This window comes from Periplaneta americana, chromosome 4 (assembly GCF_040183065.1).
Source record: "Periplaneta americana isolate PAMFEO1 chromosome 4, P.americana_PAMFEO1_priV1, whole genome shotgun sequence".
Taxonomy (NCBI): Eukaryota; Metazoa; Arthropoda; class Insecta; order Blattodea; family Blattidae; genus Periplaneta; species Periplaneta americana.
Genome location: NC_091120.1, coordinates 129312263 through 129336137, shown reverse-complemented (window position 1 = coordinate 129336137; position 23875 = coordinate 129312263). Strand labels below are relative to the sequence as shown.

Sequence of the window (23875 nt, the reverse complement as noted above, 5' to 3'; positions counted from 1 at the left end):
ATGAATCTCATATAAATAACATTATAATGAATCAAAATATATAAACTATTCGACAATACACAAAATGTACGTAAGATGGCTGTCTAATGGAGGAATAAATATTATTATAGGAGGGAAATCAGATCTCTAAGTTAGTGAATCCTTTAACAGACCAATAACACTAAAGATGTTTCTTGCAACGCGTCTTTCGAACTTATTTGTCCATTAATGGCTAACGAAGGAATAAATGCATTCTTGCAACCCACCAGAAGTCTCCAATTTTAGTGATCGGCCAGCTGGCCAATCACTGTTATATATAGTGGCCAACAACTCAATTATTTTTGTAGGTATTGAAAAATTCAATAAAATGCCTAAATATACCTGGGTATCTTATGAAGTGGAAGCCATTTTCAATGCCATCAAAGAACTTCAAGTCAACGGTATTTTTGTGCATGCTACAAGCAAAACAATTTAGTGTTCCTAAGACTAATCTTCTGTTTCACATTAAAAATCCAAGCCATAAAGATACAATGAGTCCATCAAGAGTACTGACTAGAAATGAGGAGACAACTCTTATCAGGTAAGCAAATGCATTTTTAAATAAATTCAGCCCAATTTAATGACAAATATCTTATAGAATGTTAGTCTCCTGTTTATATTAATCATATTAACATTATAACTTATGTAAATAAAATGCTCCTGTCTGTTACCACTAGTTCTGAATACCAGATGGTTGCTTGAATTGCCAAGGAAAGGATTCCCGAGAAAAAAAAAATGACCTTAAGACTAGTGTTGAAGAGTTTCTGATTAATAATCCTCATTCGAATCCATTCTAAAAATAATCGGCAAGGAGATGGATGGGTGAAAGTGTTGTTGTGTTTTTGTTTTCTAATGGCGGACTGCTGGAATCTGGGCCATAAAACTTATGGCTTCTCACTGCATTTCTTAAGGAGTGAAAATATGAGATGTATTTCATATATAGCAGACCCAGACTCAGAAACAAAATTTGGGCAACCTGAATTTTGTTTCTGGGTCTGTACCATTAACAGCTGCTAATTTATTTTGAACATTAAAGAAAATATGTTCAAAACTTAATCTTTTTAGCTTACTTGAAATGCCAACCAGAAGTTGCTGAAAGAACAAATCAATGAATCTTCTTAATGTATCCAGCTGTTTGCTGACAACATAAAGTCTACTGTAATCCACTGTTGTCTATTCAGTTGTTGTTTTTCACGAGAAATGAGGGCTATTTTTATTGGTGTTCATTACAGATGTCTGTTGCTAGTAGCCAGAGTTGGGGTGTAATCAATATATACTGCAGGGCTGTGTCTTCTGCAACCAGTACTGATGATTTTAATTTACTTCTTTTGTGGTTTATGGATGGACAGTACAGAAGAATGTGTTCCAGATCTTCATGATGATTATTACACCACAGACAAGTAGGATTATCAGAAATGTGAAATCGGTGTAGGTACAATTGTGTGACAATGTGACCTGTTCTGGCTCTTGTTAAAAATGTTTGAACATGTCTGGGCATGTTTTTGTACATTTCCAGGTCATTTGGTTTCTTTTGCACAGATTGTAAAATTTTTCCTTTGTCAGAAGAGAGCCAATTGCTGATCCACAGGTTTGTAAAATGAGACTTGACTGAAGCAAAAGCAAAAGAACAAATGAAGTAAACAAATTTGTAATCAGCAAAAATTTGATGGAAGCATGAGGCATGTATGAGACAAGCAGGGTTTATAATGGTGATGAGACAAATTTTCATTTATATCCAGCAACAGGAAGGGTTCTAGACCAGAAAAGCAAAAAAAAAAAAAAATAAAAAAATAAAAAAATAAAAAAATAAATAAATAAATAAAAAATATGTATGATATAGAGCATGGTAGTAGGAAAAAAATACATAAAGGTCTAACATGCAGCGAACGGTGTGATGCTTTGAAGATGGCTGATAACGTAACAGCAATTCGTACTATACTGGGAAGGACCATGGACAACCACTGCTGTCACTGCGGCAGCGAAATAGAAACTCTCCCACATGTCCTCGGTTCTTGCCAGCATGGTGAGGCTTTGCGCAATACCAGACACCACAGAGTAGGAAGCGTCATTGCTCAAGCACTGCATAATACTGGGTTTACTGTTTTCGAAGAGATTCATGGTCTATCATCCACTGACAGCACTCGTAGGATAGATATGATCACTTTTCAGGACCATCGGAGAGGTTTTATAATTGACCCTACAATTGCAAGAGCCAACCTCAAGATATCCATAAAGAAAAATAATTAATCTACGAGCCAACAATTCCATATTATCAAGCGAAATATCAACTACAACAGAGAGAAGTAATAGGCTTGATGGTCGGAGCAAGAGAATCCATCCCGAAACAGTTTGCTGATTTTTGCTAGGCTTTTCATTTGCTATCGTCTACAATTACCAAAGTTTGTTTAGTTGCATTGAAAGGTTCGAATGCATTGTTAAGAAATCACCACAGATAAGACATTCAAATGTAATTTATTTTTCTCTTTCTTGAATTGGTTTTATATCCATAACAAATTATCCATGTAATATGTACTATTTTGTTTTTGTAAACGGTACATTTTTCTTCTAGGCAAACCCTGTTTAGGGAAAGTGTTCTTAATAATAATAAAATACATTCTCAGCATCTGGTCTGTTATGTTGTCAATGATTATCTACTCCTATAAGAGAATCCTGAGAGAATTTCAGCTTCAGTTTCTGATGGTTGGTACACTGGGAGTGATATCAGTTGAATGGCTGCAGAGGTGTTTTTAATATATTTTCCAAATGCTACATGCGTTTTCCAACCAGCTAACGTAGCAGTGATCCACCCTCTAAAAGTACTGTATCCTGAAGTGCGTTATATGGCAGTACAAATTTTTAGTAGCTTCCCTATAGATATAAAAAATCAAACTCAAAACATAAGATAATTTAGGGCCAAATTAAAGAAGTACCTAATTTCTCACGCCTTCTATTTGTAGGTGAACGTATGACATTCAACAACATTTCATGAATATTTCTGTCTTGTATAAAGTATTGATACTAAACCTTTGTGTTGTATTAATAGATTATATTGTAAAGCTCTTCTGTATATATTTCAACTAGACTGTGACTATAATTAAGACTTTACAGTACTATTAAGATTTTTTTGATATGTTCCATTCTAGCTGTGAACCAATGTATGAATACAATGGAATGTAAATAAATACAATAGAATTCAGGTACAATACAAGTTTTAGCACTCAATATTTTTGGAAAGGCTAAAATCAAGCCATTTACCTTTCTTACCATTCACCTCGGGGGAAGGGTCAGAGCATAGAGAGAAAATATTACAATGTAAATGTTGTTTGCGAAAAAAAAAAAAAAAAACCTGAAACAATTTTACAATGGACAAATATTTAACATACCTTTCCATGCAATGAAAAGGAATGTCATTTGCATGACATCATTTATTTAATATTTGGACGTTGGTATTTTATGATTTCTATTTCCAAACTTAATATAACAGTAATCAACATTTTAAGAACCTTAATTAAGTTACAATGTAAAATGATGTGCATACCACATTATCTTTATCGGTACTGAAAATCCTGGCACTTTCATCTTGTCTGTAGTGTCGCAACTCATCTCTGGCACCAGAAGTATGGTCTTGAAGATTATTTCTCTGAAAATATACAAAATTTAATATTACACATTTAATAAGAATAAATGTAATTTACTGGTCATTCCACAAAAAGAGTATTTCACATCCATAAAATTAAGTACAGTTGGAGCCACTGGTTTTTACATATGACCTTGATAGCAGTGCCCAGTCAACGAGCCACTGTTGTCCTGTATGAATGAGTTTCAATAATGCTCTCTGTAGTAGTTTATATTTTTTGCAACCTCTATTCTAACATTATTATAAATCTTACAAATGAACCACACCACAATACCCACAATACAGTCAGAGTCGATTCAGTAGCATGCAGTAAGTAACTTTCATTCACAATAACTTTACAGTATGCCTCTTATATTAATTAAAATGAAAAATATTGCACAGTCAGAAAGAAGACATTATTGCTAATGTTTATGACTTCATGAAGCAAGAGGCGAAAAATACGTATGAACTGTGTCAAATTGTGTTACCAAAGATTCATAACAAACATTCAGTAAGTACAAGAATGAGTTGCAGAACCAATAGGAGTCTTTGACACATCCAATTTCAAGAGTGTTAAATAACTGAGACACAATGAAATAAGATCACCACTCGACTCACCAAGCAAAGAAACCTCATGTTTTAAAAGGAATAACGGAAATAGATAAATATGAGAACCTGCTTCAATTATTTAATTCATACATAGCACATGTCTGTTTACAAGGAATAGTAATCCTTTGACAATGAGCTGCTCTCCTATTCTCCGCCACTAGCTGCTCTGCTGTACTGTACAATGGTGTATTTTAAAAGCTAGAAAATTCGCAAAGAAAACTAGGAGTAGATCTGTATATATATAATTTCTCAGTCAAACATTTTTCCATCATCGTTAACTGCACCATCTTTCCACTGAAGGTTACACAGTGAGGAAAAACGAAGTTTTAGGAAATATATTACCAGATTTTTGCGGAAATATATCTTTTCAGCATCCCTGGCACGGAAATATACCTTTTCAGCATCCCTGGTACGGAAATATATATTTACAGCATCACTGGTGAGTTTTGACTTTTCCACTATGTATAGCAAATTCTACTAAACCACAAGTCGAATTTGTTCATAAAAGTATTCCTTATTTGTGCTGAAATTACATACATGAAATATATTTTATACCAGGAAACAACTGGCATTGATACAATTCTCTCTGTAAACTAAAAACTCAAAAACGTTTCATACCCATGGTTCAAGAATTAAAACAGAAAGTAAACATCCCGAATTTAAAAGAAAACTTACAAATTAAACCAAACCCTTTAACTCTATTAAAATATAGAGTATAATCTAAATTTAACAGAAGAACTACTGAAATCAGAAGTAAACACTGAAATAATGAAACAATTGTCTTTAGAGACAATATTAGGTAACCTCCATAAAACTGGCTTCATTTATACACTGACGGATCCTTGATCTCCAGGGAACAAGGTGTCGGTGCAGGTGCAGGTGCAGGTGCAGGTGTTAAGTACTGTCTCTTCTCACTTTATAGATCTCTTGGATATGGAACAAGTTTTGATGGAGAAATCATTGCAATAAGTGAAAGTCTCAGGAATCTTCTATGCCACATCAATAAATTTTAAAATGCAGTTATATTGTCAGACTTCAAAGCAGCTATTCTATCAATAGTCATTAGACACACACTTTCATCTCAAACAGCAGAAATAACTAAAATGCTCTCTCAATTAATAACATTCAATAAAAAAAATTGTATTCCAATGGCTACCATCCCATTGTGGAATCCTGGGAAACGAGAATGCGGATGCTTTAGCAAAGAAGGGCAGCACTGCTGCTTACAGACTTGTTACTAAATCTACGTATTACTCTGTGAAAAGATTTATTAAATCTACATATTTAGACTTCAACAAACAAAATTTGATAACACAACCTCAAGGAAAAAATGGAACTCTCTGCATCAAAATCCACAGTTAATTCCCGACTTACCATGCAAATCGTCTGCAGCTGCATTTAGATTGGCAACAGACCATGACTGTTTGGCCAAGCACCTGCATAGAATTGGAATATATCAATCCCCTAACTACTCATTGTGCAACTCAAATCAAGAAATGCTTCAGTGGCTGACCATGACAATATCTTTCAAAAATATTGGAGTGGAAGAGGTCAAATGACTGGCATTAGAATACAACAACAACGACATTTACTCTCATGAACAGCAACTGCAGCCTGTAACAGATATCAGCTGACCTTGATATGATGAGTAACTTGCTCTGAAGTCAAGATTAACGAAATCGATCTGACGTAGAACAACATAACACCTACTTTAGTTCTATAGTTAACAATATGAGCAAAGTTTTTGGAGGTGATTGTCCAGCAGTGTCCTAAGATATTCGGGTCTCTATATTTACTCTTAAGAACTGCCAGTGTAGCCTGTGACAGAGATACCAATTGACCTTGTGACCGTGCTCTGAAGTTCAGATTAACAAAATCCATCTGCCAAAATCGGTAGCATTCACTTTACTATGGCATTCATACTTATTTGTATATTTTGCATCAAACTACAGCTTTCTGTAAACCAGATAGTTGACCAGACCAACTGCTTCTTACGATAGGTAATTTTGTTTCATAATAAAAGTATATATTCCATATTTTCTAGCATCTTGCTTACATGTCTTCTCATATATTCAAAATTATGATTTCTCACTTAAGGATTTTATTGGAGAGATGAAAAGCAGTAGTGTGCTATGTACTCCACTGCAATATAAGTTTCGTTCATAGCGTTGTATTCGAGAACAGTAGAAACAAAATTTACATCCCTAACTGAATTTTCAAATCACTAAACTGTGTTTCATACAATAAATATCTACTAGTGGATGGAAATCACTCACTACAAAGCAAAGCTCTTCCTAATATGAGTATAATACAATGCTATTAAGTTATAAGGTGGTGAATGGCTTCATTGCCAAATACCTTTTGTGTATATCAATTCTCGATGCCCGTGTGTCCTACTTTAAACGGTTCAAACCTACCCGCGCAAACTAGAGTCGCTGCTTTCTCTCTCTCAGAAAGCAGGTTGGATCACTTTTTTCCCTCTTGTAAGGGAGAAAGCAAAGATCGCGCGGCGACGAGTCACGTTGGCAAAAGAAATACCCCCAGGCACTGTGACGTCAATGGCGTCCTCAACCACCATTGTTCCGAGGGGTATAAATATAACGCATCTCCGCGACTTCAGTCACTGGTTGTCTAGATGGCAAAGAGGTCGTAACGCGTCCTCCGTCACTAGCAGCAGTCTTCCAACCAGGCCTACGCTATGGTTGTCTTTTGTTCGGACGTGCCTACACACGGCCACCACTCCGGGAACAGGAAGCCAAGTTGCGCCCCTGTCTCCTGTATTCTTTCCTACACCAGCCTAATCTTCCTCACTTCTTACGTATTCTAAACTTATTTTATTCTAGTCTCGCTACAAGCCTCATCACCACCTCCAACCCGCACACTTCTCTCCCCTGATCACCCTTATCTCTCACCATCCTGACTTCGACTCCCAGCTCTTATCCTGGCTTGTTCGAATAAACACAACCATCTCCTCAGCCCCCCCTCTAGAGTCGGTAAGTCGCGAGTGCGCTCTGTTGATCCGTCGATGATAGAGGTCACCCTTCCCCGTTCCTGAAGTCGGTAAGTCGCACAGTACGCTGTGTTGATCCTCCGATGCCAGGAGCTTGTTCTCGAAGTCGGTAAGTCGCACAGCACGCTGTGTTGATCCTTCGAACTAGAGAACTAACCTTCTACCTCATTCCATCTCTCTCGTTATCCTGCCCCCCCCACAACACACTTGAGAGCAAGCCGATTTTCCCCAGGCACTCCCGTTACCCCTACCTTCCTCTCACTCAAGTCGCACTTTACTATCACCCATCATAACTCTCCCCGCATCGAAGCCTCAGGACGAATTTCTAAACTATCCATTTCTATCACGACTCCCCCGTTACCCCTACCACAGAACTAGGAGGGAACCATAGTTACACTTTCACTGTTATTTCTGTAATAAACAATGTTACTTTAAAAACAGTCTTTCCTTTAAACTTCACCACAGTTTCGTATCACCCCACCCACAAACCACAGCCATCTTGTCACGTCACTCCCGTTTCCCCTCCCCACCTCGACAACACGTCGGAGAGCGAAACGACCAGGAGTCCGGCGTACGACAATTGGCTCCCAACGTGGGGCCATTTTCTCAGTTGGTACTGAGACGAATCCACATACACCCCATAGCTCTGCACTCTTCCGAGAGGAGTAATTTTCTCGGTGGCGCCCAACCATGTTTACACGCACCAGAGACCAGTGCTGCCAACGGGGTTGCCCCAGACGCGGGCAATACTACGTGGACTGCGGCACCTGCTCCATCTTCTACCACGCAGTGTGCCTCGGGCTCGAGGACGAGCCCCAGCTCCGAGAAAGCGACCCGTACATTTGCGACGGGTGTCGCAAGAAGAAGGACGAAGACAAGATGGAACTCGAGATGCTGCGTAGACTCATGCGCCGAGGTTCCATGGATTGGAGCACGAGGATCCGGCCGGCTTCATCTCCAGATGCCGCGACCTACTTACCGAGGCGCACATAGACCCCTCCCAGTGGTCACGTCTCGTTCAACAGCAGCTGAAGGGACCAGCCAGGGACTGGCTACTGCTCTTCAGTGACATTCCTTTCTCCTGGGACGAACTGCAACAAGGACTGACTCACCGCTTCGACAGCCCGGCTGTATGGGCTACTCTCCAAGCTTCTCTCTATGGGAAGCACCAACGAGAAAACGAGGCTGCTGATCAGTTCATCACGGGAAAAATTTTCCTTTATCGGCGACTTTTTCCTAATGCCGATCCCAACACGATCATTCCAGTGATCATCGAGCTTCTGCGGCCACAACTTCGGCTGTTTCTCAGACATCCGGTTCCGACAACTACAATGGAACTGATACATCGTGCTGTTCCTATGGAGGGCGACATCAAGCACACCGCTGCCAAGCATCATTCCACTTCATCATCAAACGCTCCACGGTGCCACTACTGCCCGGGGTACCACTACAATTGGGACTGTCCGGTCCGACAGCAGAGACGCACCGATCCTGCTCGCCACATCCCGATCTCCAGCCCCGTCGCGCAGATGGCCCTAGCTCCCGATGAAGAGGAAACGGTCCCGAGGATTGACATCCGAATGGGACCCCTCGCAGCCACAGCGGTCGTCGACAGTGCCGCCTCCAGGAACATCATCAATGCTGCGAAAGTTCCAATTGGCAGCACCATATGAGCCCGACAGGATGTCATTCATCTTGCCCAATGCGAGCAGACAATGGCAACCCAGGGCGAAGCCGAGATACCCGTCACACTTGCGGGCACAACGAAGCCCATCAACTTCCTCGTCGCACCAGAGCTGCGTGCTGATGCGATTTTAGGGAATACATGGTTGCGAGATATATCAGCGCAACTAGACTATCGACAAGGACAGCTGAGATTGGGAAACGGTGCAGTAGTACCGTTGATCAACAATCCCAGAACTGGAGAGGGTACCATGCCAGAACCACAAAGCGACGCCGCTCCTGGCGAAAGGCAACAGCCACAGCTACCTGTCAAGCCTCTAGCCAGAGATCCCGCTAAGGAGGAACGGTACCAGCATCTCTCCGGCCATGCCAGTGACCCTCCCTCACAGAGCGGACGCAAGGAGGTTCCTTTAGCGTCTAGGCCACTAGAGCTCCACATGTTGGAGATAGGAGTCACGAGCGACAGCCACGCCTCCACTGCAGCTGAGGGGATCTGTTGCTCTGAGGAGGTACCACAGGTGGAGGACCCACTTGAAAAGGGAGACCCTGGCGGGTCCTAGACAGTTGCCCAAGACGTCGCTGACACCAGGCACAAAGTTACTGCTTCTACTGCTACAGAAGGGATGCCGGATCAACTCCGAGGCGGCAACCCGACATCAGATGGCCCATATTCCGAGGTCACAAGCAACACCGACATCCCTCGGTACATCCGGTCTCCCGAGACCACAGGGACGACCAACGAGCTCAGCGGTCCAGGATGTTGGCGCGCTGTGACCACCTGCAAGGAGGCGAAACCTTCCCCGCCTAATCCAGACCGACCTGCGGACACACCAACACCATCCCAGACGACGCCGGAGGCTGCTAGGAGCGACGCTGCAGCACCATTGCTGGTGTTGCCTCCACAAAGAAGAAAACTCAGTGGCCAACCTGATCAGATCGCCGTGTGCGCGCTCGCGATGTGTGATCAAACCGAACGTGCTATTGATGCGAGTGAAGTGGTGCCGCAAGGCAAACGAAACAAGATCGCTGACACACGATCAGTGTACACAAACCATGATCCAAATATACAGACCAAATATGATAAGCACAAATGGGGGCAGAGACCTCCATAGATTAAGAAACATGAACACTCGGACTAGGCAGCATTAGCCTTTCAAGTTATTGTATTCATTCATTGTGTATTTTCTCATGCTCAGTGTATTCTTTTGTTTTGTGATGCTCCACTTCTGTTCATTGTATTTGTCTTGTTGTAAGGGTTATATTAGATAACTTACTAGTAGTACCGCACGGGCAAAAACAGGAGGGGCGATTGTTGTGTATATCAATTCTCGATGCCCGTGCGTCCTACTTTAAACGGTTCAAACCTACCCGCGCAAACTAGAGTCGCTGCTTTCTCTCTCTCAGAAAGCAGGTTGGCTCGCTTTTTTCCCTCTTGTGAGGGAGAAAGCAAAGATCGCGCGGCGACGAGTCACGTTGGCAATAGAAATACCCCCAGGCACTGTGACGTCCTCAACCACCATTGTTCCGAGGGGTATAAATATAACGCATCTCCGCGACTTCAGTCACTGGTTGTCTAGATGGCAAAGAGGTCGTAACGCGTCCTCCGTCACTAGCAGCAGTCTTCCAACCAGGCCTACGCTATGGTTGTCTTTTGTTTGGACGTGCCTACACACGGCCACCACTCCGGGAACAGGAAGCCAAGTTGCGCCCCTGTCTCCTGTATTCTTTCCTACACCAGCCTAATCTTCCTCACTTCTTACGTATTCTAAACTTATTTTATTCTAGTCTCGCTACAAGCCTCATCACCACCTCCAACCCGCACACTTCTCTCCCCTGATCACCCTTATCTCTCACCATCCTGACTTCGACTCCCAGCTCTTATCCCGGCTTGTTCGAATAAACACAACCATCTCCTCAGCCTCCCCTCTAGAGTCGGTAAGTCGCGAGTGCGCTCTGTTGATCCGTCGATGATAGAGGTCACCCTTCCCCGTTCCTGAAGTCGGTAAGTCGCACAGTACGCTGTGTTGATCCTCCGATGCCAGGAGCTTGTTCTCGAAGTCGGTAAGTCGCACAGCACGCTGTGTTGATCCTTCGAACTAGAGAACTAACCTTCTACCTCATTCCATCTCTCTCGTTATCCTGCCCCCCCCCCCACAACACACTTGAGAGCAAGCCGATTTTCCCCAAGCACTCCCGTTACCCCTACCTTCCTCTCACTCAAGTCGCACTTTACTATCACCCATCATAACTCTCCCCGCATCGAAGCCTCAGGACGAATTTCTAAACTATCCATTTCTATCACGACTCCCCCGTTACTCCTACCACAGAACTAGGAGGGAACCATAGTTACACTTTCACTGTTATTTCTGTAATAAACAATGTTACTTTAAAAACAGTCTTTCCTTTAAACTTCACCACAGTTTCGTATCACCCCACCCACAAACCACAGCCATCTTGTCACGTCACTCCCGTTTCCCCTCCCCACCTCGACAACACGTCGGAGAGCGAAACGACCAGGAGTCCGGCGTACGACAACCTAAGCATTGAGTATCAACCAATCATCCATATAATCGGTGCCACCACCTTAAACAGGCAAAATTGAAAGTCACAACACCTAAAAAGTTTATTTGACACGTAACAATAATTTTCAAAGCTCATCTGTACAGCTTTTTAACTGACAAATATTTTTTTTCATTACAGTTTTTACGACTTCATATGTAATAAATTTATTTTCTCTGTCCTCTCACACAAGATACTAGCCTAGGAGTTCTTAAACATCTTTTAAGAACTATGCCCCTCCTCATTTACGTCACATTCATGAATCCAACAGAGATTAAAGCAGACATGGATGCTACATTGGGGGAATCCGCTCCAGCATTTCCGACTGAAAAAATGGGTGGCACTATTTTAAACATGGTCGAGACAGTGTGGAAGATGATCACTGCAGTGAACGTCCAGTAACAGCAAAAGTAAAGAAATCATAGAAAAAATCCATGATATGGTGTTGAATGACCATCGACTGAAAGTGCGGGAAATTATACCTGTTTTTTCTAAAGATGACACATACATTAGCGCGGTAATCAGGAAAACAATTTAATATCACATAACATAGAAGACCTGTTGCTATGGTAACAACGGCTGAGTTGTCAATGTTATAGTATTCAATAGCACTCTTGGCGTCATTTGTTGTGCACACAGTGTCAGATATTAATATGCTTCATATTTCATTCTCTGTCGATTTTTGTATTGTTTTATACCTTCGCGTCAATTGTCAATGAATGTTTTAATGCCAGCCATCTAACATCAATTGGTAGCTCGCATCAGTTGATTGCGTGGTCACCCAAATTGGCTACGCAGCACTGCAGTTCCAAGCACAGCTGCTTATCCCATCTTTCAAAAAAAGAGATATAGCGAGGTTATATGTATCTCAACTGAACAGGTGAGCCACATCTTAGTCAATGTCTTGGGCATGCCCAAGGTCTCCGCAAGGTGGATTTCACATTTGTTAACACAAGAACAAAAGCATGTCCAATGTCAAATTTCGAGGGATTTTCTGGCTTGATTCGAGAAATATATGCCCGATTTTTTGAGGCAGTTTGTGACCACTGACGAAACTTATATCCACTACTACATACCAGACACAAAACAGCAGTCGAAACATGGAAGCACATTGATTCTCTACATCCAAAGAAAGTAAATGCTGTTCAATTGCCTAGGAAAGTCATGGTGTCCGTGTTCTGAATTTTTAAGGGGATAATCAAGATTGACTATCTAGCAAAGGGGAGAACATTAACCAGAGATTATTACTCAAATCTCCTGTAGCAACAGAAAGGGAAAATTCGCGAGAAGAGGCCAGGTATGGCCAAGAAGAAGGTGTTATTTCATCACAATACACCTGCTAACTCGTCTGCAATCATGGTTTCTAAACTACACGAATTATGGTTCGAATTGTTGCAGAGGCACCCTCACACTTCTTTATATTCCCAAAGGTCGAAACTCACTTGGCTAGGAAGGAATTTTCGTCATATGAAGAGATTATCGCAGCAGCAAAAGGCTTTTTTGCAGATTTCAAGGAGTCTGTGTACAGGGAGGGTACAGCAGCATTCCAGCACTGGTGGACCAAGTGTGTGAATCTCAGGGGGGGATTGTGTTGAGAAATAAATATTGTTTCAGAATAACCCTAGTATAATTTCTGCATCAGGTATGAACTTTTCAAACAACCCTCGTATAATTACAGTTTGAATGAAACAGAACTTCTCATTGCACTAAATAATCCCCCCTAAGCAAACGGAAATCCATTAGCTGCTGAGTCCATATGTCCACATGGTATTCTTCAGTCTTTCCTATTTTCTCCCTTCCTCTTAATCTTCGCATATGATCTACCATTGTCATCTATTATCTGATATCTTCTTCTGCTGTGAACTCTTCTCCCGTTCACCATTTCTTCCAGTGCATACTTCAGAAGGCAGTTTCTTCTCAACCAGTGACTCAACCAATTCCTTTTCCTCTTCCTGATCAGTTTCAGCATCATTCTTTTTTCACCCACTCTTCCCAACACAGCTTCGTTTCTTATTCTGTCTGTCTATTTCACACCTCCATCCTTCTCCATATCCACATTTCAAATGTTTCTAGTCACGTTTCTTCACTTCGTCGTAATGTCCATGTTACTGTCCCATACAAAGCTACACTCCACACAAGTCACTTCACTAGTCTCTTCCTTAGTTCTTCTTCCAGGGGTCCGCAGAAGATGCTCCTTTTCCTACCAAAAGCTTACTTTGCCACTCCTATTCTCCTTTTGACTTCCTGGCAGCAGCTCATATTACTGCTTATAGTACTGCCCAAGTATCTGAAGCTGTCCACTGCTCTACTGCCTCATTTAGAATTCGCAAGTTTACCTTCTTTACTTTTCTTCCTATGACCATAGACCGTAGTCTTTGTCTTGTTGGCATTTATCTTCCTTCCATACTGCTCACTGTCATTTAGCTCCAGTAGCATATCTCTTAATATCATCTCCTCTTATGATAGCAATGCATATCATCAGCAAATCTTATGCACTTTATTCTTCTTCCTCCTACTATCACTTCTATCATGTTCTGAAAACATTTCTTCAATAAATCCTCCAAGTAGAAAAATCTTTTACCATGGAAAGACTCATTATGTCATGTTTGCAATTTTTCTTGGGAAAGGTAAATGTGGTAGCTTCCCGTTACTTTCCGCACACCACTCTCTCTTTCACATCTTAAAAGATATCAGGGGGTCCCAGTGTGGAGGTGAAGAGAGTGGATTTGATTGATTAGATCCTCCGAACTTCACCGAAATTCAACGCAAGGGTTAAATATCAGTTCTATCAGGGTTTTTGACCCTGATCAGAGACTGGGAAATCCCAATTATTCAATGCCACCCAAATCTATTTTCTGTTCTGCAAATTCTCAGGTCATTTGTTGCTGTTCATGTTAGGAGTTCATTTTTAACAAAACACTTATACATGGAACAAATATCTCTACCCACATTACCTCTTCTATTTTTCAGTCTTCACATACCTAATGTTCACCAGGCTAGTCCCACTCTCATTTGTCTTATGTTTCATCTGATATACTCTTCCAGTTCTCAGAAAGTTATAATTTCTCTAAAATACCTCAATGAATCCAAGTTCGTATATTACGAAAGAGATCCAGTCTTGAGATTTCGTAGTCTCTATCTTTTATAGTTTTCCCAACAATCTTGGTATTTAGAGTCCCTATTTCTTCCATAACCAATTTAAACTTAAATTGCTTACCTCTAATTCTAGTTATTTTAACAAGTTCGATTTTAGAGCAGCTTTATCTAGAAACAACCTTTTTTTTTTTTTTATATAAAATAGAGGAATTATCCCTCAGCATAATGTTACATAAATATTTTGTTTTCCTTTACAGAATTATTCTTTATACAGACACACACACCATGGAAATAGAATTACCAGACATCAGGATTTAAAATGGTAGTATTTTGTACTACAACGCTGTTTAATGGAGATATAAATAAAACAGGATGTAATTTTAATGCAAAACTGTTTAAATAGCTTCAGTCATAAAATTTACACAATAAAATACATAACTAGAACTTATAACGTAATACTACCTCTCCTATTATAAACTATATATTGGCATAAACGAAATTTTGAAGTATGATTTGAAGACAAGATACAGAAAAATTTCCTGTTATTTGGAATCAATAAATTCTAAGAAATAGCCTAAAATAAATATAACCTCTCAATTTAGTGAATTTTCAATTTTCAGTACTACCAATTATTAAAAATTTTACTGCAAAAATACAATATAGTCTCGGTATATTTTTAAGCTGATAGTCTTGAAGGTTTATTTGTTATATATCATATTTCCTCGAATACCCCGTGCACTTCTTTTTCCGAAATATAAAAGTAAAATATACAGTGCAAGGCTTATTAGAAATGAATTTGGCAACATTATCTGATTTTCCTCCCATGCAATTCCTTAGGTAGTAGTACATGGCATTATATTCCCTCCAGAGAGGGTTCTTTTAATTGTTAACACTGTTAAATGGTGTTTGGATTAGCAATACATGTGTCAGAATCAAATTAAAGTGTGATAAGTGTATAGTTTGTGTATCTTATATTTTCAATGGATTCATAATGCATGGGCACGCCTATTCCTTGCTCCCTCTTGTTGAAAAGAACTTCGAAAAGTTTAGCATCTCCAATCAGCTGGACAAAACAGATAAAGATTGTGTATGGAGAAGTAGGAGTGAAGACGAATGCCTGGGTGACGACAATGATGGTGATGATGAAAGGAGCACAGAATGAAGAAGTTCATAGTGCTGACATATTGCAGAGAAATTTTAATTACTTCACCTTTCATAAACGAAATAGAACATGTTCAAAACCAAGCTCTCAGGCTCATTACTGGTGGAATCAAAACAACCCCAACAGATTCTATGAGATTAACAGCATCAAAATGAAAATAGAAGAAAAAACACTGATTCAATATGAAATACTTATCAGATTACCAGGAAACAATTGGCATTCATACAGCCCTCTCTGCAAATTAAAAACTCAAAAAAAGTTTCATATCCATGATTCAAGAATTAAAACAGAAAATCAACATCCCGAATTTAAAAGAAAACTTACAAATTAAATCAAATCCTTTAACTCTATTAAATATAGAATATAATCTAAATTTAATAAGGATGCAAGGGATAATGAAGTGCATTTCATAACCTCTTCTATCCAAAACTCAACCTCAACTTACTCACGGTGCAACCTGCTTTTACAAATGAGGCTCTGGGGACCGAGTAATGGAGGTATAACCACACCATCAGAAATAGAGGAAATGCTAATTCATCTCTTACGCTGGCCTGCCACGGCGTATAAATGTTCCACAAGTGGTGCTTGTGAGAAAGGTTGGTGGACTCTACAACTCCTCCCGGCCAGGTCCGATGGACCCATTAACCAACAACAGGTGTGGCCTTCCAGTCATACTGGGGGTTTGTGAGTGGGTGTTATAACCATCATTACAAACAAAAAATTGGTGCCCACTTAAAAAACGGTTACACTTATGGTAATTAACCTAATGGCAAATCCTTCAGATAAGTTTTCCAGAGGCAAAATAGTCCCCCTTTCGGATCTCCGGGTGGGGACATCTGCAGGACGTCATTTACAGAACATCCTTAAAATTCTCCAATGGAATGCAGGAGGACTTACACAGAGCAAAAAAGCCGAACTACAAACAATCATAGAGGAAAAAGGGACAGATGTATTTATTTTTTTTTAGTTGGTTATTTTACGATGCTTTATCAACATCTATGGTTAGCGTCTGAATGAGATGAAGGTGATAATGCCGGTGAAATGAGTCCGGGGTCCAGCACCGAAAATTACCCAGCATTTGCTCAAATTGGGTTGAGGGAAAACCCCGGAAAAAACCTCAATCAGGTAACTTGCCCCGACCGGGAATCGAACCTGGGCCACCTGGTTTTGCGGCCAGATGCGCTGACCGTTACTCCACAGGTGTGGACATGTATTTATTATACAAGAAGCAAATGTATCAAGAGATCAACTGAAATACTTTCAAATTTCTGGATTCAATATATATATTCTCCCCAAATCACGTCAAGTAGCTAGTGGAATTCTTGCAGATGTTAGAATAAACATTTTATCAAAATTTGAAGTTATAAAGGAACTGCAACAAGAAGACAAAGTAGAAATTATCCAAATTGAAATCTGGAAAGGAAATTCACATTACTCCATATATGGAATATACAATCCATCTAATAACAACCCTTGTCTGGACATAATAAATATACACCGAAAAACGATTTTCATTGGTGATTTTAGTGGTCATTCACCTAAATGGGGATACAAAGACTATAATGCTAGTGACAAAACTATTGAAGATCTATTAAATTCAAACACTTTAGAACTTATTTACAGGAACAACGATTGTCCTACATATAGTAGCGTGCAAATTAATCCGAAAATGACAGATTTTTACATTTTCTGTCATTGTTGGCCTCACAGCTGCTCATATCACTTTAATTGACATCTGTAGTACGTGTAATTCCATGTTGAAGGTCTGTCATTATTTTTTTTTATAATATGTGACATTTTGCCTGTTGTTTTGTACTTATAAGCATTTCAGTTGTGTTGAAGACTTAATACTGCAATCCTGTGTACATTCTGTCGTCTTCACAAATGGATATAACTCCACGAAAACGGTCTAAAATTATAACATTAGCAGAGCATTCTTCTATAACACAGAGGCAAATTGCTGCAGAATGTCACATCGGTTTGGCTACTGTTAATTCGATCATAAAACGATACAGGGAGACTGGATCCATCACACCCCAGAAAAAAGGAAACTGTGGCCGGAAAAGGAAGACTTCACCTGCAGATGATCGTTTAATTGTCAGGAAAAGTAAATTAAATCCTAGACTAACTGCTGTCAACTTAACCCGCGAGTTAATGGCTACCACTGGGGCAAATATTCACGTCACAACAGTGTGGCGTAGGCTTTTGGAAGCTGGACGAAGGGCTCGTAAGCCTATTAAGAAGCAACTGCTAACCCCTGTTATGTGCAAAAAACGCCTAATGTGGGCAAAATTACATCAACACTGGACAGTGAATGACTGGAAGAATGTACTTTTTTCCGATGAGTCTCATTTCGAGGTCCACGGCCACCATGTTTCTTACGTACGGAAAGGATCCGAAAAAGTAACAGCAGCTCATCTCCAACAAGCACCCAAATACCCCCCTAAAGTAATGTTTTGGGGTTGTTTTACACATGAAGGGCCTGGAGCATTAATACCTATCAAGGGAATGATGAATTCTGACAAATATATTCACTTATTGGAAACCAGAATCGTACCCCAGCTGCAAAAATCATTTCCGGATGGCAGAGGTGTGTTCCAACAAGACCTGGCACCATGCCATATGTCTGGAAAAACTACAGAATTCTTCAACAAGAAGAATATTCAGGTATTCCCCTGGCCAGGCAACTCACCCGACATCAACCCCATTGAGAACTTGTGGTCAATTTGCAAAAGAAGAATGCAAAAAATGGATTGTTCTACAAAGGAGAAGATGATTTCTGCCCTCATTGGTGTATGGTTTCGCGATAAAGAAATGAAGAATATTTGTGGGAAATTAGTGGAATCCATGCCAAATCGTCTCAGAGCTGTTATTAGGAACAAGGGAGGCCACATAGATTACTGAGGTATGTCTTAGATCCTTTTTTTATCCCGTTTGAGTGTTTTTGCATAAGTAATTACGTTGTTCAGATTAATTTGCATGCTACTGTACTTACATTATAATGGTCAGTGTACAAACCCAGACCTCCTGTTAGTATCATCAGATTTGCAAGATAAGACTACACGTGAAATCATTGAAGACCTAGGATCAGATCATAGAGCAGTTATTGCATCCATAATACATCAGGACAAACAAAATAATAGCAAACCAAAACCAAAATACTCTTGGAATTTTAGAAAAGCTAATTGGGCAAAATTTACAGAAGAGACCGAACGAAAATTATACTCCATTCAATGCGAAGTATCTACAGATAAACTCAACAATACAATCTCAAACATAATTCTCGAAGCAGCAAAAAATTGGATTCCAAGAGGAAAAATTAAAAACTATAAACCCGTTTGGAATGCAGATCTATCAAAGTTAAAAAAAGAAAGGGACATAGCAAGGAAAAAAGCAGAATTGTCCAACAACCCAATAGATACACAAGAATGGTGAAGAAAGGCAGCAAAGTTAAAAAAAGAAATCTATGTAGCCAAGAAAAACGCATTCAATGAATTTATTGAAAAAGCTGATTATAGAAAAGATGCAAAAAAAGTATACAGATATGTAAATAAAATCACATTTCAGAGAGAAACAAGCAAAGAACCACTCAAATTTAATGGGAAAACGCTCACATAAACTTTCTCCTGAAGCTAAAAAGAAGCAAAGGCAGATTAGAAAAGATCTCAAAACATTTAAGAAGTGTCAAGAACAAACAATATATTCCGCAAAGAATTCACCATAAGAGAACTAGATTCTGCAATCCATGAGTTAAAAGATAAAAAATCTCCTGGACCTGATAAAATACATGCTGAATTTCTGAAACATCTTGGACAAAAGGGAAGAAATGCACTACTGAAATTATTTAACCTATCATGGACCTCTACTGTACCTACAGAGTGGAAAAAAGCAATAATTATCCCTATTCTAAAAAAAGGCAAGACAGGTGATGATATAAATAATTACAGACCAATTTTTTTAACAAGTGTCATTGCAAAAACAGCAGAACGTATGATTTCAGCGAGGTTAAATTGGTTCTTAGAAAGTAATAACATACTAACAGCAGCACAAACAGGATTCAGACAACACCTATCTACAAAAGAAAATACAATTCAGCTCTCCCAAGATGTCAAAGAATCTTTCAACAAAAATCAAGATACGCTATCAGTTTTCATTGATTTTGAAAAAGCATACGATTCAGTATGGAGGCATATACTACTTGAAAAACTCACAAAACTAGGCATTCAAAACAACATGCTAAACTGGATCACTCACTTCCTTTCCCAGTGTTTCTGTGCTACAAAATTGACAGTACTTCCAAATTCCGACAAATAAACATGGGCCTCCCACAAGGTGCAGTACTGAGTACAACCTTGTTTAATATCTACATCAACGATCTCCCTCCCCCCCCCCCCCCCCCGGCTGTTTCAAGCGCAGAAATAAAGACAGCTCTTTTTGCAGACAACATGGTCATGTGGACATCTTCCCCACAAATAGTCAAATCCAAAACTTCAATGGAAAAGGCTCTGATCCTATTAGAAAAGTGGACTGACAACAATTTGATGGCCATAAATACTGATAAAACAACGTTTCAAATATTTAGCTTGAAGAAAAAAAATCCCAAAACTAAATTTACAGTTCAAGAAAACAAAGCTGAGACAAACATATGAAACGAAATATTTAGGGACAATTTTTGATTCAAAATTATCTTGGAGAAATCATATTGAAGCAGTAGTAAACAAAGCAACAAAAAGACTTCCAATTTTAAAGATATTAGCTGGAGCAAAGTGGGGTAGTAATCGGCAGACTTTGAACATCACATACAAAACATTCATCAAGCCAATACTTCTCTACAATGCGGAGGTATTAATTACAGCAAATAATTTCAACCTGAATCGACTAGAAGTATGCCAAAATCAGGCCCTGCGACTAATAACTGGTGCAGCAAAATCAACCCCAATCATGGCAATGCAAGCCCTAACCCAGAACCCTCCAATATATCTCACTCTAAAGGAGCAGGCACTAACACATCATGAAAAAATGCTGCGGTTAACAACAACAAAATGGGAAAAAAAGACTGTTACAACCAACCACGTTGAAAACACAAACAAGTTTCCTGTCCAAAGTCACGGAAATAAAAACAGAATTGAATCTCCCTAAATTTAAAGAAAACATTTTAAGCAGAGAAAACCCTCTAACATTCGAACCAATTAATATTCAACTAGATTTAGAAGAACCAGTTACAAAATTTGAAACTTCCAAACCTGTACTAAAAGCGCTAGCATTAGAAGCTGTGAACAATAGATACCCACCAGAAGAATGGTTACATATCTACACAGATGGGTCTACTATCGATAACAACTCAGGATCAGGAATTACATGTGCGTTATTCTCATTTTATCAACCAGCAGGATATCATACAACAAATTTTGATGCGGAAATAATGGCTATTCATATCTCACTCCAACACCTACTATACAGAATAGATAAATTTCAAAATGCTGTCATTCTCTCTTATTCTAAAGCAGCATTATATGCAATAAATTCATATAAAATGATGTCAATCCAAATTAAAGAATGTCACAAAATGATCCAACAACTTCAAAAACTACAGAAAAGAATTCAATTGCAATGGATACCTGCACATTGCGGAATTGCTGGAAATGAAACTGCTGACTTTCTTGCCAAAAAAGGACCCAATTTAATTCAGAATACAAATACAAGTCTACCTTTTACATCCATCAAAAGATTAATTAAAAATAAATATAAAATCAAGCAAAACCAAGCACTATGTACCAAAGCCAAAGATAAAAAAATGGAGCATTTTAATTAAAAAAAAAAAAAAAAAAAACAGAAATTATTCCAGAAATCCCACGTAAATCTGCAGTAGCAAAATTCAGACTGCTCACAGAACATGATTATTTGGCCAAACACTTGAATAAAATAGGAATTTACACAAATCAAAATTGCCCTCTATGCAACAAAGAAGAAGAAATGACTGAAGATCATCTACAAACCTGTGAAGTTCTACCTGATGGATCCACCACAGAGAAATATTGGAGAGCAAGAACGCTAATGGCTTCGTTGCCAAAGCCCAGCATTAGATAACAACAACATCATCTAAATTTAAGAAGAGAAATACTGAAATCAGAAGTAAACACTGAAATAATTAAACAATTGTCTTTAGAGACAATTAATATTAGGAACCCTTCACAAAACTGGCTTCATTTATATACTGACAGACCTTCAGGGAACAAGATGCTGGTGCAGGTGTTACATGCTGTCTCTTCTCACGTTATAGATCTCTTGGATATGGAACAACAAGTTTTGATGGAGAAATCATTGCAATATATGAAAGTCTCAGGAATCTTCTATGTCACATCAATAAATTTAAGAATGCAGTTATATTGTCAGACTTCAAAGCAGCTATTCTATCAATAGTCTCTAGACACACATCTTCATCTCAAACAACCGAAATAATTAAAATGCTTTCTCAACTAATAACACTCAATAAAAGAATTGTATTCCAATGGATACCATCCCATTGTGGAATACTGGGAAACGAGAATGCTGATGCTTTGGCAAAGAAGGGCAGCACTGCTAACAGACCTGTTACTAAATCTACGTATTACTCGTGAAAAGATTTATTAAATCTATATACTTAGACTTCAACAAACAAAATTTGATAACACAATCTCAAGGGAAAAAATGGAACACTCTGCATCATAATTCACAGGTAATTCCCGATTTGTCATGCAAATCGTCTGTAGCTGCATTTAGATTGGCAACAGCCCATGACTGTTTGGCCAAGCACCTGCATAGAATTGGAATATATCAGTCCCCTAACTGTCCATTGTGCAACTCAAACCAAGAAATGGATTTGGAACATCTCAAAATCTGTGCTTCAGTGGCTGACCATGATAATATTGGAGTGCAAGAGGTCGAATGATTTTATTGTCAAACGCCTGGCATTAGAATACAACAACAACATATTTATTAGGGATTCTATTTATTACAACCCACGTAATATCAGACAAAATAAAGGTAGTTAAATTACTGACACATGCTACTAATTTTTCAGGATATTGTGTGAACAGTCGAATAAGGTAGACAACTGACATGCATGCAGTGCATGCGCATAGGATGGGTTTGAAATGCATCCTGTTCCAGAATAAAATTTATTTAAAAAAATTATTGTTAACTGAACTGTATTTGTGTTTAATTGTTTTTAATTTGTCGTGAATATATTTGTTGGAAGTTTTTTTTGGTAGGATTTTTTTTTCTCTTGCCCCTTTCAAAAGTGGGGTGTGCGGTTTATATGAGGATGCGGGTATTCGAGAAAATATGGTATATTTTTGTTGTTTGGTCAACTGTCCGAAGACAGGTCTAGACCTCACAAGCAACACCAACAAGAAATCACTCATGAGGCAACTATGAGATAATGGTATAGGATGGCCAATTTCTTTCTCCCTTCATTGCATACATCGGCGATTAGTACATATTACACTATTCAGACTTCATATGTATACAAACAATGCTATTGTTGTTCGTCTGATGCATATTGTCAAGTGAGATGTTCTTCTTGTAGATGTAAGCTGCATATCAGCCAGAACCTCAATCAGAGATAAAATACGGTATATACATCATTACTGTTTTATGGAAATAATTCAAAGTGTTCAGTTTTAATACAAGTTTGCTATCAATTTTGAAAATTCATATATCATTTACTAATTTTCAAAACTCACGGAATTTCTGTTTACTATAATTCAGGACCTTGTGTCTGCCAACGTTATTGGACTAATGTTTTTAAATTAAAAAAAAATTAAGTAAGAAAAATAAAAATAAACAGTCATCATTGTGTGAATCCTTCATAATTACAAACACACATAACTAGAAGGGACCTGTGTATGCGTGCGTGTGTATTGAGCATTTGCACATACACACATGTAATTACATTCCTTAAATTAGAATTAAATAATAATAAGTTTACGTCACCCACATAGCAAATCAAATACTTTAGCTAATAATAATAAACTGTCACATGAGCTTCCAATAATTCTATTAGTATCGAACAAATTGGTAACTCAAATGTATGCTACTAGTTAACTAGTTAAAACAATGCGTTGTGATTTCATTTAATACT

The 23875-nt window shown here is 38.9% G+C and overlaps 1 protein-coding gene across 13 annotated transcripts in view; it reads right to left on the bottom strand.

The window, feature by feature from the left end:
* LOC138698194 (A-kinase anchor protein 9-like) overlaps positions 1 to 23875 on the bottom strand; it is a 630353-nt gene that overhangs the window by 171266 nt on the left and 435212 nt on the right. For 12 of the 13 annotated variants that reach the window (XM_069823957.1, XM_069823962.1, XM_069823964.1 and 9 more), the window contains one exon: positions 3557 to 3658. The exons of the other annotated variant lie outside the window; for it this stretch is intronic. In XM_069823957.1, the coding sequence (XP_069680058.1) occupies positions 3557 to 3658 (102 nt within the window). The remainder of the gene's footprint in view (positions 1 to 3556; positions 3659 to 23875) is intronic. 13 annotated transcript variants of the gene reach the window in all.